This window comes from Emys orbicularis, chromosome 10 (genome assembly GCF_028017835.1).
Source record: "Emys orbicularis isolate rEmyOrb1 chromosome 10, rEmyOrb1.hap1, whole genome shotgun sequence".
Lineage (NCBI taxonomy): Eukaryota > Metazoa > Chordata > Testudines > Emydidae > Emys > Emys orbicularis.
In genome coordinates, this window is record NC_088692.1 from 62,736,485 (window position 1) to 62,751,989 (window position 15,505).

Here is a 15,505-nt window from a genome sequence, read left to right on the forward strand (position 1 = left end):
GCCAATCGCGGCTTCCACTGGCCGCGGTTCGCCTCTCCAGGCCAATGGGAGATGCTGGAAGCGGCGGCCAGTACGTCCCTCAGCCCGCACCGCTTCCAGCAGCCCCCATTGGCCTGGAGCGGCAAACCGTGGCCAGTGGGAGCCGCGATTGGCCGGACCTGCGGACGGGGCAGGTAAACAAACCGGCCCGGCCCGCCAGGGGCTTTCCCTACACAAGTGGCGGCCCCAGTTTGAGAAACACTGATTTAGTGGGTGCCATGCACTCACTTTGGTAAAACTCAACAGATTAAGACGATTTTGACCACATTGATTCAACAGTGATCACTAGCTCTTCGCAAAAAAAAACCCAAGCAAACAAAAAAAACACCTAAAAACTTTTTGGAAAATGGCTGTTTTGGAGAAAATGTGTGGGGGGGGGAGGGGCTTGTATCTCTGCAACACCTAGTTCAAATGACCCCAGATTTGGATCACCAACCCTATCCTGCACCCTGCTGAGGCACACCATATTTTAAAGGAACATGACTAAGCATGTCAATGTTAGAGGACTTTAAAAGGTCAACCTTTAAACAGAAGTTGGGACAACTCAACTAATGTGGCTCTACCATGCCACTATAATACATACACCATTCCTGTTCAACTTGGGGCTGTCATAAAGGTGCTCTCTCAAATACAGACACAGAGCAAGGATATGGGGGGAAACAGCTGTATTAAACTATCACCTCCCATTCAGTCTTTCCCGCTGCGAATGCCACTGCTAGTAGAGGAAAAAACCATGACAATATGGCTGCTGCTGCTGGTAACAGTACACACTCTGGAATTGCTACTAAACATCCACCGCCTCAGAAATGGTTTGCAATCGATGTTGGTGACATTGTCCATTATTGGGTCTCAGTTAATGAGAAGTTCCTCTTGTTTCACTTCTAAGGAGACTGTGACAACCCCATAAGAATTTGGTGCTATCTGCCATCTTCAATCAAAGTATTGACAAGCTGCATTTCAAAACAAAGTGGAGACATTTCTCAATCTTATGGCATAATGTACACATGGGTCCTGAACAGTCTCTAGACTGAAAAACAAAATCATACAATTTAAGGGATAATTCTATAGCCACACTAGACACTGAACACTAGAAGATAAAAAATTATAATCACCCAATCCACAGAGATACTATATCATGCCAAATACAAATGTGCTAATCTATTGTAGCTACCAGTGGTGTCCCCTGCTGTGTAAGATGGACAGCACTGCAGCCAAAAGCCCCAGGCTGTATCCTTTTTGTGGTCTCCCAGGCAGTACACAGCAGTGCAGCAGCTATCCTTGGAGAGGTGCAGCATGCTACCTACTCTGCTCTGCTAGTTGCTGAAGAGAAGGACTGGGCTATGGCCTTGCTCTTATTCCACCCTTTCAACATCCAGTACACATGGTTGCTGCTGTAATGGCACAGAGCCCCCTCCCTCTCCACCCCCCTCCCCCCGCCACTCCCCAGTTGCTGGTTCTTGTTGCAAAGTGGGGTGGAGGGAGGGGAGAATGCGTGTGCCTGCACTCGGTCCCACATTGTCAAGCATTTTTCTGTTTCATTTGATTTCATTTCACTCTTTCAAACTCATCAGTTAGGCTCCAATTCAGAGAGGCCGTCCTATTCAGTTCAACACTTAAGCATGGGCTTACAATGAAGCAAGCTGTTCTGAACAGGGATGCACTTAAAGTACATGCTTGAATGCTTTCCTCACTCCATTTCTAGTTTTTGTGCTATTCAAGGCAAACATTTTGAAACTCTAGCCCAGTGTTTCTCAAACTGGGGCCGCCGCTTGTGTAGGGAAAGCCCCTGGCGGCCTGGGCCGGTTTGTTTACCTGCCCCGTCCGCAGGTCCGGCCGATCGCGGCTCCCACTGGCCGCAATTTGCTGCTCCAGGCCAATGGGGGTTGCAGGAAGCGGCGCGGGCCGAGGGACGTACTGGCTGCCGCTTCCAGCAGCTCCCATTGGCCTGGAGCAGCGAACCGCGGCCAGTGGGAGCCGCAATTGGCCGGACCTGCGGACGGGGCAGGTAACTTGCCAGGGGCTTTCCCTACACAAGCGGTGGCCCCAGTTTGAGAAATACTGCTCTAGCCCCATGTCCTTTGTTCTGAAGTACCATGCAGGAAAAAAAAATGAGTATACAGCATACATATTTAATCTGAATATTTGTTATTTGTTATTTTCCCATTATATGTTGTGGAATGTATTTGCAAAGTGTGCAAAGACCACACCTGAGAGTGAAATGAGAACAGTGTTACTTCAAATGAGCAACACTGGTAATCAGAGGAGTCAAGAACCTGGCAATATTAAAGCAAGCCTTTGGCTTAATCCTGCTCTCAGATATTGTACGCTGGCAAGCACTGCTGTACAATCAGTTACAGTCCCTGAATATGCAGGCCATGTATCTGATTCTACAAGACATGTGGAGATGCACATGCACATATATGCAATTTCATCATCAACACAAGTGAAATGAATATATAGACTAAAAATGCTACAGTTATTCAACACCAAAACAGGAGGAGAGAGGTTTTAAGGTAAGTTTTGTTTGATAGGTTCTTTAATTATTTTGCCCTGCAGAAAACAATATTGACACTGCATTGGTAGTTTTTGTTAGCATTCAGCAGATTTTGACACAAAGAGGAATGCTCTAGTCGGAGGCACTAAATTAAAGATGTTCAGAGTCTACAGATGGAGGTTTTTAAATAATAGAAGCTGTTTTTCCTCATGCTCTCACCCATCCTTTATGGCAAATATCAGTCCTGCAACTTCCAGGAAAACTTTTTAACCTATTCATTATTTAACAGGGAGGCAAACTGATCCAGCAAAGAAATGTTTAACACAAAAATCAGTATGGATGGATACTTTGTAACATGGCACATGAACTTTAAACTATGTAACATTAAAAAAACTGTGTATTATACCTATTTATAATTGTACGGTCATGTGACATTTATGACTGTATGGGTATAAGAGAACTAGCTGATAACATATGGCACTGATTATATCACACATACACACACACACTTCATCACTGGACATTGTAATTCTGCTATAGAATAGTTACTCTGAGTATCAAATTGAATTTTTGGAAACAAATTTTCAAATATGCCATCTGAGTTGTGCACACAAAATCTGCACATACAAAATAAGTGACTGTACACAAACAAGTATTTGTGATGATTGTAGTTGGGGTGCACATATGCATGTATTACAGACTCAATTTGGTGCCAAAGTCTGTTCCCAGCTTGTTTATGGAACTTTTTCTTAACAATGAGTGAGATAAAAGCTGTACGAAGAGGCTGCTGTATGGGTATAATTAAGGGCAGAATCTGACTTGTTGGATTTACACGAAAGGATGGAGAGCACACTTACTTCACAAAGGAACTACAATAAAGCTCCTTTTGTTTCATAACAGAAACCTACAATATACCATATATGATGCTGATCCAACATTAGCAGGAATGGTGCTCAACTAGCAAAGTCTACTAAATCCAAAAGCCATCAAGATCTGTGACAATACAAATGTACAACAAAGTAGATTTTGCTAGCTGAAGGCTATCTTTTCCACTTTATACATTTTGAGTAGAAGCTTTAAAAAAATCTGTTTAAAACTCAGTCAACTTTGTTGTAAAAGTAACATATCTGAGCTCCTGATAGAACTCTGGTGACAGTAGCACTGAAATTACTGTTAGAATCTGCTCTCACTTCTCCTGATATGGTTCGTATCCCTGTTCAGACAGATGGTCTCATTTTTACAGTATCATAGAGCCTTGGACTATATGAGGCAATTAGTGTAATCAAGGTAATTCTCAAAGGTGTTAATATTAATGAAGTGAAATAATTTATTTTCATAATACTGAAGAGAAATTTGAATTCAAAAGAGTAGCATTGGGTCCCATGGGGCTAAATTCTGCCCCATGTGTAACCCATGCAATCCTGTGGATTACATTGGGGTTGCATAGGGTATAATCTGGACAGAATATATCCGAATAGATTTACTTCTGCAATTCCAAACAGCCTTTATAGTTCTCATAACTTCTCTTAGATGTGCATCATGAATCCATGCATAATATATACATTATTGAAAGAGTATCTCAGACTAATGTTATATGGTGAGCAAAGTCTTGCCTTTCAAATAAATGACATGCTTTAACAGGCAGTTCTCACTGATTCTGAAACCTGCAGAAAAACTGACTACACGCTGCCAAAGGCTAGATACACTCACCAGTGTCAGAACAAATGCTAAAAGAATACTTTGGGGTTTGTTACACTGTGGTGATGCCTACTCACCAAATTACATTTCATGCTCAAAACAAACCCACATTTCATCTCCTACTACATCAGGTATTTTTAGTAATCAAAGCAGCAGCACCCGGTATTTATCAATGAACTATGAATCTTGTCTTAACAAAATATTGAAGATTAAAGACCTTATTCTACACCCAATTTTCACACAAAACTCCTATTAAAGTTATGAGACTTCTACTTGATGGATGAATGAGGCTAGGATATAGCTTTTTTATTATTAAATAAGAAGTTTAGATGGCTTTTGGTTTTGCAGTGTATTTATTAATAGGTGATACTCCTGGTATTAAGTCCTGAATATACTAGCATGTGTACTCACCTCAGTCTTACTACCGGAACACCATAAAGTAAAGGGATTCCATAGTTAAGGTTGCTTTGAAAGTTTCATTATGGCCTTATGGTGAACCCATCTAAAAATTAACTGAGTAAGTGATTTGCTGGAAATATTTTATGTAATATTTTTAAAGTTTCATAGTTTTCACAAGAGTTCATACAAAATTACCCTTGTACTAATTTTGCTGCAGCATCATAATTTTTCAGCCCGTTTCTTCAGCACAGAATACACTTTAAACAAACAAACTGGCACTTGTATAGCTTAGTGTACATACAAGCATAAAATATGTTTAAAACACTCAGTGGTTTTACAAAGAGTAGTACTGTACCATCTTTGTTATTAAACAAATCCCACAAATGAAGCTGGCAGATAAAGATGCAAGAGGAGGATTTATCAGTGCCGCCCAGACTCCCTTCATTGAGCAATTGGTAATTTCTGCTGCTATCTACCTGCCTGCCCTGAAAGACCTAAAGAGTCAGCTGTTTAGAGAAGACAGCAGCAATTCCTTTAATGGTATGCTAACATTTTCTATAGCTTGGGGGAGCACAGACAGGAGAATGACCTCGCTGCACATTAAGCAGGAAAAGGTGTGTGGCCCCTTTGAGGGCTAGAAAGCCAGTGACTTGCTGCGGCAACTTCAGCCCAGGTCAGGGTGGGGACACTGACACTTCTCCCCACCAAGTGACCAGAAGAGGGGGGTCTATTTAGGTCCACACTGGAGCAGAAAAAGCCCTCTTTTACCAGGACCAAGTGGAGCAGCACCCACACTCCCACCCCTGGGACTAGTTAAATACCAGGGTTTGTCATGATGTGCTGTGTGAATTATGCTAGTTGGTCCTCTCTCAGTGGGCTGGGAAGGACTTTTTTCCCTCAATGCCAGATGGGCCAAGGTGACATGGGGACTTTTTTCCTTCCCACAGCAGGTTGGAGGTTTAGTTGGGGTGAACATGAAATGGGGCGGGGATACGCTGTGATGTTGCAACTCATTATGTAGGCGTGGGGAGGATGCCAAGTGAAGGTACTCCGTAGGGAAGGAATACAACAATCAGATGAAATGGATTGGTAAAGGATTTAGAGGAAGTATTCTTTAAAGGAGCAGAAACAGGAGGAGGTTGGGGCTCCTATGAGTGGTAAGAGAGGGAGCCAAACCCTTCCCACCCTCCAGAGCCCCCCTTAGCCCTCATTTGGGGGAATGTTGCAGGGTCCCAGCAGCAGGTTGGCTGGGGACCAGGATGGGTAAAGGGGGGATATGTGTAAATTATACTATCAGGTATACGTAAATGACTATGGCATACCTGCACTGCACACTTTTATCTGCCAAGTACTCCCAGACATTTAGGAATAAAGCTGCAGATTAATTAAAGCACATCCAGTGTCTCCTGGCCTTCTTCCGGCATAACCGGACAAAGAGTAAGAGCGGGCCTACAGGCAATCGAGCTCTTCTACCTCAAAAAGAGTGACATTTCAGGCAGGAGCAGGGGAAAATTGTACCCATCAATATCATTAAACAGTGCAAGTAAAGTTTAGTTTTCTAATAATCATATTCTAATAATCTAATGATCATTCCCCTCTATTCGACATTGGTGAAGCCTCATCTGGAGTACTGTGTCCAGTTTTTGGCCCCACACTACAAGAAGGATGTGGAAAAATTGGAAAGAGTCCAGCGGAGGGCAACAAAAATGATTAGGGGGCTAGAGCACATGACTTATGAGGAGAGGCTGAGGGAACTGGCATTGTTTAGTCTGCAGAAGAGAAGAATGAGGGGGGCCATGATAGCTGCTTTCAACTACCTGAAAGGGGGTTCCAAAGAGGATAGATATAGACTGTTCTCAGTGGCACCAGATGACAGAACAAGGAGTAATGATCTCAAGTTGCAGTGGGGGAGGTTTAGTTTGGATATTAGGAAAAACTTTTTCACTAGAGGGTGGTGAAGCACTGGAATGGGTTACCTAGGGAGGTGGTGGAATCTCCATCCTTAGAGGTTTTTAAGACCCGGCTTGACAAAGCCCTGCCTGGGATGTTTTAGTTGGTGTTTGTCCTGTTTTGAGCTGAGGGTTGGACTAGATGACCTCCCGAGGTCCCTTCCAACCCTGATATTCTATGATTCTATAATCACACTGTATCTGAAACTGAAACTACGTTTTTTGGTAAACACTTGCATCATCATCTTTCTTGTTGTAAATACCATAATGGTTGCTTTCCATACACTGAATGCTAGTACCCAACATCTAGACATTCTAAAGGAATAGTTATGCTTTCTTTTCATGAAGATGTGCCTACCTGTTGTATAGAAGAATATCTGGCTTCCAAATCTGACCATCAGGAAAACGAACATTCTTCACTCCGGGGTAGTCAGACATATTCCATTGTAAATAGTAATCTGTCCAATACTGACACAAAGAAATGTGTTAGTGTCACTTTTTTCCAATCGCTACCTCTCTCCAGGGATTATCTAGCCCCAACCAAAGTTTATTTTTATTTTAAAAGTATTATTTAGCTTCAGACAATGAAATGTTTAGAAAGAATGACTTTAGCCACCTTGAAAATAACACTGCAAAGCACAAAAATTCCATTTTTAGTTCACAGTGATTGCATACAACAGCCTACAAAAGCAGGTTCAATATGCTTGTATTTTATTGTTCATGCTGTCTTGAGCACAAAATTGGAACAGAACAGATTTTTTTTTAATACTAATACTAATTCCAATTACATTTTGCTTCTGAGACATAACTTGGATAGTTCCTTTTGTTAAAAATGATTGGATTATGTAACCATTCAGAGGCATTTTGGGTATAGCAGCCAAGAGTCTCTACTGATAAGGGTTACACTACTGAATTTCCAGCCTCTAAAGGGAACAATGCAAATCTACTACAGGAGAGAACGTCTGCAATCAAAGAGTTTCAGTCCATGTTTTTCACTCTCAAAAAAGAATGTTAATTGCTGTGGTTTTGAAAATTATGGACCCTATCCTGAGAGGTGCTGAACACAACTCCCATAGATAGCTGCTCAGCCCAGTGCAAGCAACAATGGTCAAGACCTAGCTTTTAGTTCAGGGTTAGTTAATCCTGTGTTGCTAGCAGGTCTGGATCTGTCACTCTTTAAGCAATGAATGTAAAATGCATTAATGTCAGGGATCTCATCTCCCACCATCAACTGTATCACACTTTGACTGCAATATATTTTAGTGACTATTTTTTAGGAAATGAGTCAAAATTGGATAAAATAACTGGCCAGAAATGGCACACAAATCTTTCCAGAGATTTGCAAAAGTTCAATTCACTTTGTTTTTAAAAATTGAGTGTGCACAGCTGCTGTCCTGGTTTTGTGTCACGAGGAAGGTTGTTCTCACAATATTTGGCCCAGACACATCACATGGAAACATCCAGATCAAAATTCAGATAAATTCCAATAAATGGGTCAGGGTTTCAAGACCAGGGCCGGCTCTAGGATTTTTGCCGCCCCAAGCAGAAACAATTTTGGCCGGTCCCCCCCCCCCCCCATTTTTTTCTTACCCCACCCCCGGCCCCGCCTCAGCTCCGCCCCTTCCCCAAATCCCCAGCCCTGCCTCCTCCCCCCAGGCTCTCAAACCTGGGAGGGAGGATGAGCAGCGGCGCACGAATCAGTTGTTTCGCGCGCCGCGGCCGCTCGGGATCTCCCCCTCCCTCCCAGGTTTGAGAGCCTGGGAGGGAGGGCGAGCAGTGGTGAGCAAATCAGCTGTTTCGCGCGCCAGCAGCGGAGGTGAGCTAGGGCGGCCGGGGCACATTTTTAGGGGTGGCATTCTGGCGCCGGCCATGCCGCCCCTAAAAATGTGCCACCCCAAGCACCAGCTTGTTTTGCTGGTGCCTAGAGCCGGCCCTGTTCAAGACCCACTTCTGTTCTCCATAAACAATACAATCCCTTTGACCACTAAGCTGCGAGCAGCTCGCTCACAATTTGAGGTAACCAGCAGCCATGATATTTGGGGGAGAAGGGTAGTAAACAGCTTAATATCAGATTTAAACTGTGGTTTTCCATACACATGCATCTTACGTTGAAACCGCTCTCCATTACGTCCTGCACAGCATAAATAAGTGTGGGAGACTCAAACCCATAATGTGTTTAGCTCAAGCTTGACTATTATTCTAAGAATATCTGAGCATCAACTGGTCAACAACTCTGAGAGGGAAAAGATCAGCTCTTGCTTCAGACCACCTCAGTCTTGAACTGCGTGGTGATAACAGCTCTTGGGGATACTACAATTTATATTTTTACATACATCAACTATTGAGACTACATCTGTGATACCGCCATGCTTAGCCAACAAAAGGCTGCACCATGTTGCACCACTCTGCCAGCACAAAGAAGCCCTAAAGCTGGCCTAGCCAGCCACCGGCAGATCACCACAATGTAGAGATTCTTCCAGTGGCACAACTGGCATAGCAGTTCCTAATAGCTCCTTGCAGATAGCACAGAAAACAAGGGACATGACCAGCGGCTTCCCTGTTAGCATATCTTAGTTGCTATAACAGTCCCTTTGGAAAAATCCTCTTTGCAGCCATTGTAATTTAGAGAAGTCCTTGGGCTCCTCTAATTTACAATATGAGACTAGTCTGGCACACAGACAGCCTAAAATTGGGGGGAGCAGAAAGGTGGCTTCAAGTTGGGCTGAATGCTTCTCAGCTGTAGACAAGGATCTAGAATGTGCATCTGGCTCTTTCCTTGGTTTTTAAATGAGTATGTTCACTATGGAGCATTTCTAGCATTTCCTGTATAATGACCTCTCATACACTTAGCTCATCATGATAAACCCAAAAAGGTCTAGCACCAGCTAGAAGTATTGACTTCTCTTCTGTCCACTCTTCTACAATTGTCTCCTCCAGCTGCTGAAAAGCTATATTTTAAAAGGGTTCAGGCTTTAGTCTGTCATATGCTTTTGTGGCCAGAATTATGACCAGTGTCACAGTAACCTCAAAGTCTTCATCAATATTATCCAGTACAGAAGACCTTTTAGGCTTAGCAGGTCCTTGTAGCCCTAAGTCACCTAAGCACATACTTAGAGGTATTGCTGAATTGGTGCCTCAACAGAAGTTTTTTTCCTGGTTACCATTTAATATCAAAGACTATCATTACAAGAAGGCTTGCAATGGCTTATTGGTGACCTGTTCCCAAGAGCGCTTCTGCCAAGCCACATGAAATTGCATACACTGAGAGCTTTACAGGTTGATTAAACCAAAATAGGGCATGTAAGTGGCTTTTGAAGTGTTTTATTTTCTTGACACTGAGCTTGCACTTCACCCCATATCAACTGGCATTTTTGTCAGGAAGCAGAGGTAGTACACATATATGCAATGGGTAGGGGTGATTATAATATGATACATGCTCATACCATGAATCTTTGAAGTGCATCTTTCACTTGTGGCAGTTCCATCGCACAAAGAGCTTCTACGTTTTTTGGTAAGATTTAACATTGTGTTCACTGAACATGTGGACAATTTCCTTTTTAGCTCATATTGGCATTTTGCTTTAACTTGATTTGATTTCTCTCATAGTTTCAATGACATTTTACAAACCCTTTCATTATGCTATGCATCGCCTGTTCCCCTGCATTAACTTCCACACAAACTAGCCATCAGATATCCTCCATATAATACTTCAGTACTTGCAGGGCTGCTCCAAAGCCAAATGGCAGGCTTTTAAACATAAACTTTCCAAACAGGGCATTAAATGCACACAATATGAAATTTTAATCATCCAGTGGCACTTGCCAAAAATCTTTGACAGGCATTTAGAACAGAAAAAGATTTACCTTGGGCATTCTGGAAATAACATTATCTATCATTCTCATGGGGTAGCATTCCCATCCAATTGCTTTGTTTAAATCATTAGGGGATAGACAAATCCAAATTCGACTTGAGTTTACCACCCTCATCAGTCTGTTGCCCCAATCAGAGTCCTATTACTCACATTCAAGTTTTATTTTATTTTTTTAAACATTTTGCTTTAACAAAATTGTGTTGTTAGAGTAGCACAGTTTCAAAGTGATTAGTTTTGCTGCATGCTGTACATGTGACACCATGTACTGGACACTTTTGCCTTTTCTATAGTCGTCGCTGTAGAGTTTGCTGAAATATGTGCTTTTCACGCTTTGTCTAATTTGTTTACAACACTGTCAGCCTGACAAATGATCTGAGCAGTATGTTGTTTAGTCCTTTAGCTCTACAGATGTCAGTTGCTTGACGTAGACTTAAATCGGGATATCTAAGTACCTTTGGGGGTTTCCCCCCCGCCCTGCTTATTCCACTAACAATTATTTTTAATCAAACAGTCTGAATTGCTCAAGTTCCATATTTTCTATAAGCTGAACAATTATTTTCTGTCTTCCAATTTCTGCTAAAGAACCTTACCTATGCCAGTTTTTATAATAACTGCATTATGCCTGAAACCTTTTAATTATTTTGTCATTTTTAACTTGTCAACTTCCGGATCCCTTTGAAAATAAATATGATTTTTTTTTTGTCCCTCCCCTTCTTGCAGTGTGTAGCAATGTTGAGTCTTTCCCTGTATCTGGATTTTTGATTGAGTCTACTAGCATGGACACATATTTTACATGTGTAAGCAGAGTCTGAATGAGCTCTTCCCTGACATATAGTGGTGAGCTGTGGAAAAGGACTTCAGGAGCTGATCTCATTTGCATGGACACACCCACCTTGCCCAGCTGCTCAGCAAGATGGTATTGCTTGCCCAAAGGATCACTTGCGGCTGGTGTTGGATCCCCAGGCTCCTTGTTATTGGGGCAGGAGTAATAAAGTGTTGTTATCCTTGTTGTGTGAACCAAGGGCAGCAGAACTGTACCAGGCATACCCCAATGGAGGGACTCACCCTCAACTGAACGGCACACTCCAGGCAGGGGACATGGGTTCCAAAGCCCAATGAGTTGAGAGAGGGTGTGGCTAGGTATTTGTACCTGGTGATATGGGCCCTCTTTAAGAGACCTAGACACCATTTGATTCTTCTCCTCTCCATAAGTAATAAAAGAGCTAATTGAGAATCTTATTGCACCCTGCAGAGCTGAAATCACTGATATCTAGCTCTAAGCATGAGACCTACTTCAGGGCAGTGTCTCTATTGCAAGACACTACCCAGTGTGCACCAGCAGTGAGGCTCCCCTAACAGCTGAAATCAGTGAGAGCTGTGTTAAGTGGTGGGCCCTGAAGACATCTCGATGAGCAGCCAGCCAGGTGGCTGGTAGAAAGGTGTGGCAAGCAGCCAGCATGGTGGCTGGCAGAGAGGGCCACAGCAGAACCCCACAGAGACGCACGGCAATTAGCCGGCGGGCCGACGAGCAAGTGCCCGAGCAGCGGAGCATGTAAGGTGCCTCCTTACCCCGCCCCCTTCCACCCATGGTGGGAGGTGAACTCTGGGGCTGCAGGCCAACGACTGCAACTGTGAGCGGGGTGCAGAGAAGGGACGGACATGTTAAAGAGACTTTTGGGTTGCTGGACTTAAGAACCTGAGGGGAAAAGGATACTGCCTAACTTACTTGGGGGTGGGTCTTTTGCTCATGGTTTATGTTTATGAACCCTAGTTGTGCTGTTTTCCCAAATTAATGCTGAGTTACTTCCCTCCTTTTATTAAAAGTTTTTGCTACACTCAGACTCTGTGCTTGTGAGAGGGGAAATATTGCCTCTTAGCGGCGCCCAGGGGATGGTGTCTAATTGTATAATTGTCCCAGGTCACTGGGTGGGGGCTCGAGATGGTTGTGTGTTGTATTGTTGAAAAGGAATCCCTAGATACTGAACCCGGCCCTTGTTGCCACATTCCTTTCAAAACAATGTGTACTTGGTGGCTTCAGGGAATTAATTTTAAGCTATTTTGATAGGAAGTACTATCCATTCTGTATTTCATTTTGATCAGAGGTTCCCAGACTGTGGTACACAAAGCACTTGGTGGCTGTCCAGGCAACTGGCTGGTTACGTGGTGCTGGCTCTCCTTCTCATTTCCAGCTACTAAATTGCATTAAACGATAGTTAGACATGAAATATTTTCCTATTATTACTTTCCAAGTAAGCAATTTATATAGTTGCCATATGGACATGATGAAAGGTGAATGGGCAAGAGATGGTCCATGAAAGAAAACAATCTATGCATTAAAATGTAGTCCACCCTAGGAAGAGAGTTTGGAAACCTCTTACTTAGTCTAACTGGGTCAAATCTTCAAACTAACGTGCTCTTTTGTGAGCATTCGCCTTAAGCATGTGCACTAGGGCATTTTCACACCCAAATTGCACACACTTTTAAACATTTTAGGCTAGATTCTCTTGATGCACCTGAAAATAGGGAGCAGCTCTGGGACCAGCTGAAGTCCCTCCTGGGTCCTGCTGTAACCTAGAGGAAATTCAGGGTTACTCCTGACTATCTCCATGTAGGAAGGGGATATCAACAGGTTTATATTTTTCACCTCAAGAGATAAACTTAGCATTTACGCACTTGGATAATGGACAGATAAACATACTGCTGATATCAGTAATTGTAATCAGAGATATAAGCACAGTTTATTGTCGAATCACACATATGCAGTGAAAGTCATTCTTCTTAATCCAAACAAGACAAGATAATAGAAAGATGACCACCGAATTCAATGGGTTTTGAATCAGGCCGATCTATGAATTTTATTGTTATTTGTTACCAGACTAGCCATACAAAAACACTTACGTCACTGATTCTTTTACTGTTCATATAAACTTAGTCTACACATTGGCCACAAGCAGCAGTTACAGTATTGATAGTAAACAGCTGATCTGGCAACTGGTGTCTTCCCTGCTCCATACAGAATACAAAGACAAATAAAAGGACAGTTACCTGTTCCGTAACTGGCGATCTTCGAGATGTGTTGCTCAGGTGTATTCCACAATAGGTGTGCGTGCTCGCCACGTGCACTGGTGCCGGAAGTTTTTCCCTTAGCAGTACCCGTAGCGGGGAGCACCGCTGCGACCCCTGGAGTGGCGCCTCTATGTTGCGCCATAAAGGGGGCTGCGCGCTCCCCCCACCCTCAGTTCCTTCTTGCCAGACAACTCTGACAGAGGGGAAGGAGGGCGGGATGTGGAATACACCTGGGCAACACATCTCGAAGAAAGCCAGTTACGGAACAGGTAACTGTCCTTTCTTCTTCGAGTGATTGCCCATGTGTATTCCACAGTAGGTGGCTCCAAGCTATACCTGATGGAGGCGGGTAGGAGTTTAAGGGTTACCCGGGCGGAGTACCGCCCTACCAAACCCGGCGTCATCCCTCGTTTGGGAGACGATCGCATAGTGCGATGAAAAGGTGTGGACAGAGGACCATGTAACAGCTCTGCAGATGTCCCGAATGGGGACATGAGCCACGTAGGCTGCTGACGAGGCCTGAGCTGTCGTCGAATGCACCTTCACTATATTAGGCGGGGGAACCCCTGCCAGGTTGTAACACGTGCGAATGCACGAGGTGATCCAGCGGGAGATCCGCTGGGTGGAAACCGGTCGCCCCCTCATGCGCTCAGCCGAAGCAATGAAAAGCTGAGGGGATTTCCAGAACGGCCTGGTTCTGTCTAGGTAAAAGGCCAGTGCCCTACGCACATCTAGCATGTGCAGGCGTCATTCCTCATTGGAGGAATGGGGCTTAGGACAGAGGACCGGGAGGAAAATGTTCCGATCCATGTGAAAAGCCGAGACTACTTTCGGCAGGAAGGCCGGGTGTGGGCGGAGCTGGACCTTATCCCTATGGAAGACCGTATACGGGGGCTCGGAGGTCAGGGCCTTAAGCTCCGAGACCCGGCGGGCTGAGGTGATAGCCACCAGGAACGCCACTTTCCACGACAAGTGGGACCAAGAACATGTGGCCAAGGGCTCGAAGGGGGGCCCTGTGAGGCGGGAGACCACTAGGTTCAGGTCCCAGGGCGGGACCGGGGGTCTAGTGTAAGGGAAAGCCCGATCCAGCCCTTTTAGGAACCGGGACATCATGTGGTGTGAAAACAGAGTGGCCCTGCACCGGTGGGTGGAAGGCCAAAATAGCCGCCAGGTGCACCCTGACCGAGGAGGGCGCCAGCCCCTGGGACCTAAGGGACAGGAGGTAGTCGAGGATGAGCTGGAGAGATGCGGAGGAGGGGGAGGAGCCCCTCTCCCTCGCCCACATGGAGAACCGATACCATTTGGCCAGGTAGGTTCGACGTGTGGACGGCTTCCTGCTCTGAAGCAGGACCTGTCTAACATCCTCGGAACACCTGCCCTCCTCCTCATTCAACCATGGAGCAGCCACGCTGTCAAGTGGAGCGCGGCCAGGTTGGGATGGATGAGACGTCCTCCCTCCTGGGAGAGGAGGTCCGGTCGAAGCGGCAGCCTGTGCGGGGAGGCCACTGAAAGCTTCAGGAGGGTCCCGTACCAATGCTGATGGGCCCAATCCGGGGCTATGAGGATAATCCGCACCCCATCTGCCTTCACCTTCTGTAGGACTTTGCCTATCAGGGGAAAGGGCGGGAAGGCGTAGAACAGGCGGCCCGACCATGGGATTAGGAACACGTCCGATATCGCCCCTTCGCCCTCTCCCACTCTGGAGCAGAATCGTGGGCATAGGCGATTATGGGCGGTGGCGAAGAGGTCTACCTGGGGAGTACCCCACTGTAGGAAGAGCCGCCTGGCCACCTCCCTGTGAAGGGACCACTCGTGTTGTTGGGAGAAAAACCTGCTTAGGTGATCCGCGAGCGTGTTGCACTTGGCCAGGCAGGTGAAAGGCCCTCCGAAGGATGTCGTGGGCTGTACAGAACTCCCACAGGAGCTGGGCTTCCTGGCACAAGGCCACGGAACGTGTTCCCCCTTGCCTGTTGATATAATACATTGCAG

The 15,505-nt window shown here is 44.9% G+C and overlaps 1 protein-coding gene across 1 annotated transcript in view; it reads right to left on the bottom strand.

Moving 5' to 3' along the window:
* Positions 1–15,505, bottom strand: part of CHRFAM7A (CHRNA7 (exons 5-10) and FAM7A (exons A-E) fusion) — an 89,807-nt gene that overhangs the window by 20,345 nt on the left and 53,957 nt on the right. The window contains exon 4 of the mRNA XM_065412229.1: positions 6,938–7,047. Within this exon, the coding sequence (XP_065268301.1) occupies positions 6,938–7,047 (110 nt within the window). The remainder of the gene's footprint in view (positions 1–6,937; positions 7,048–15,505) is intronic.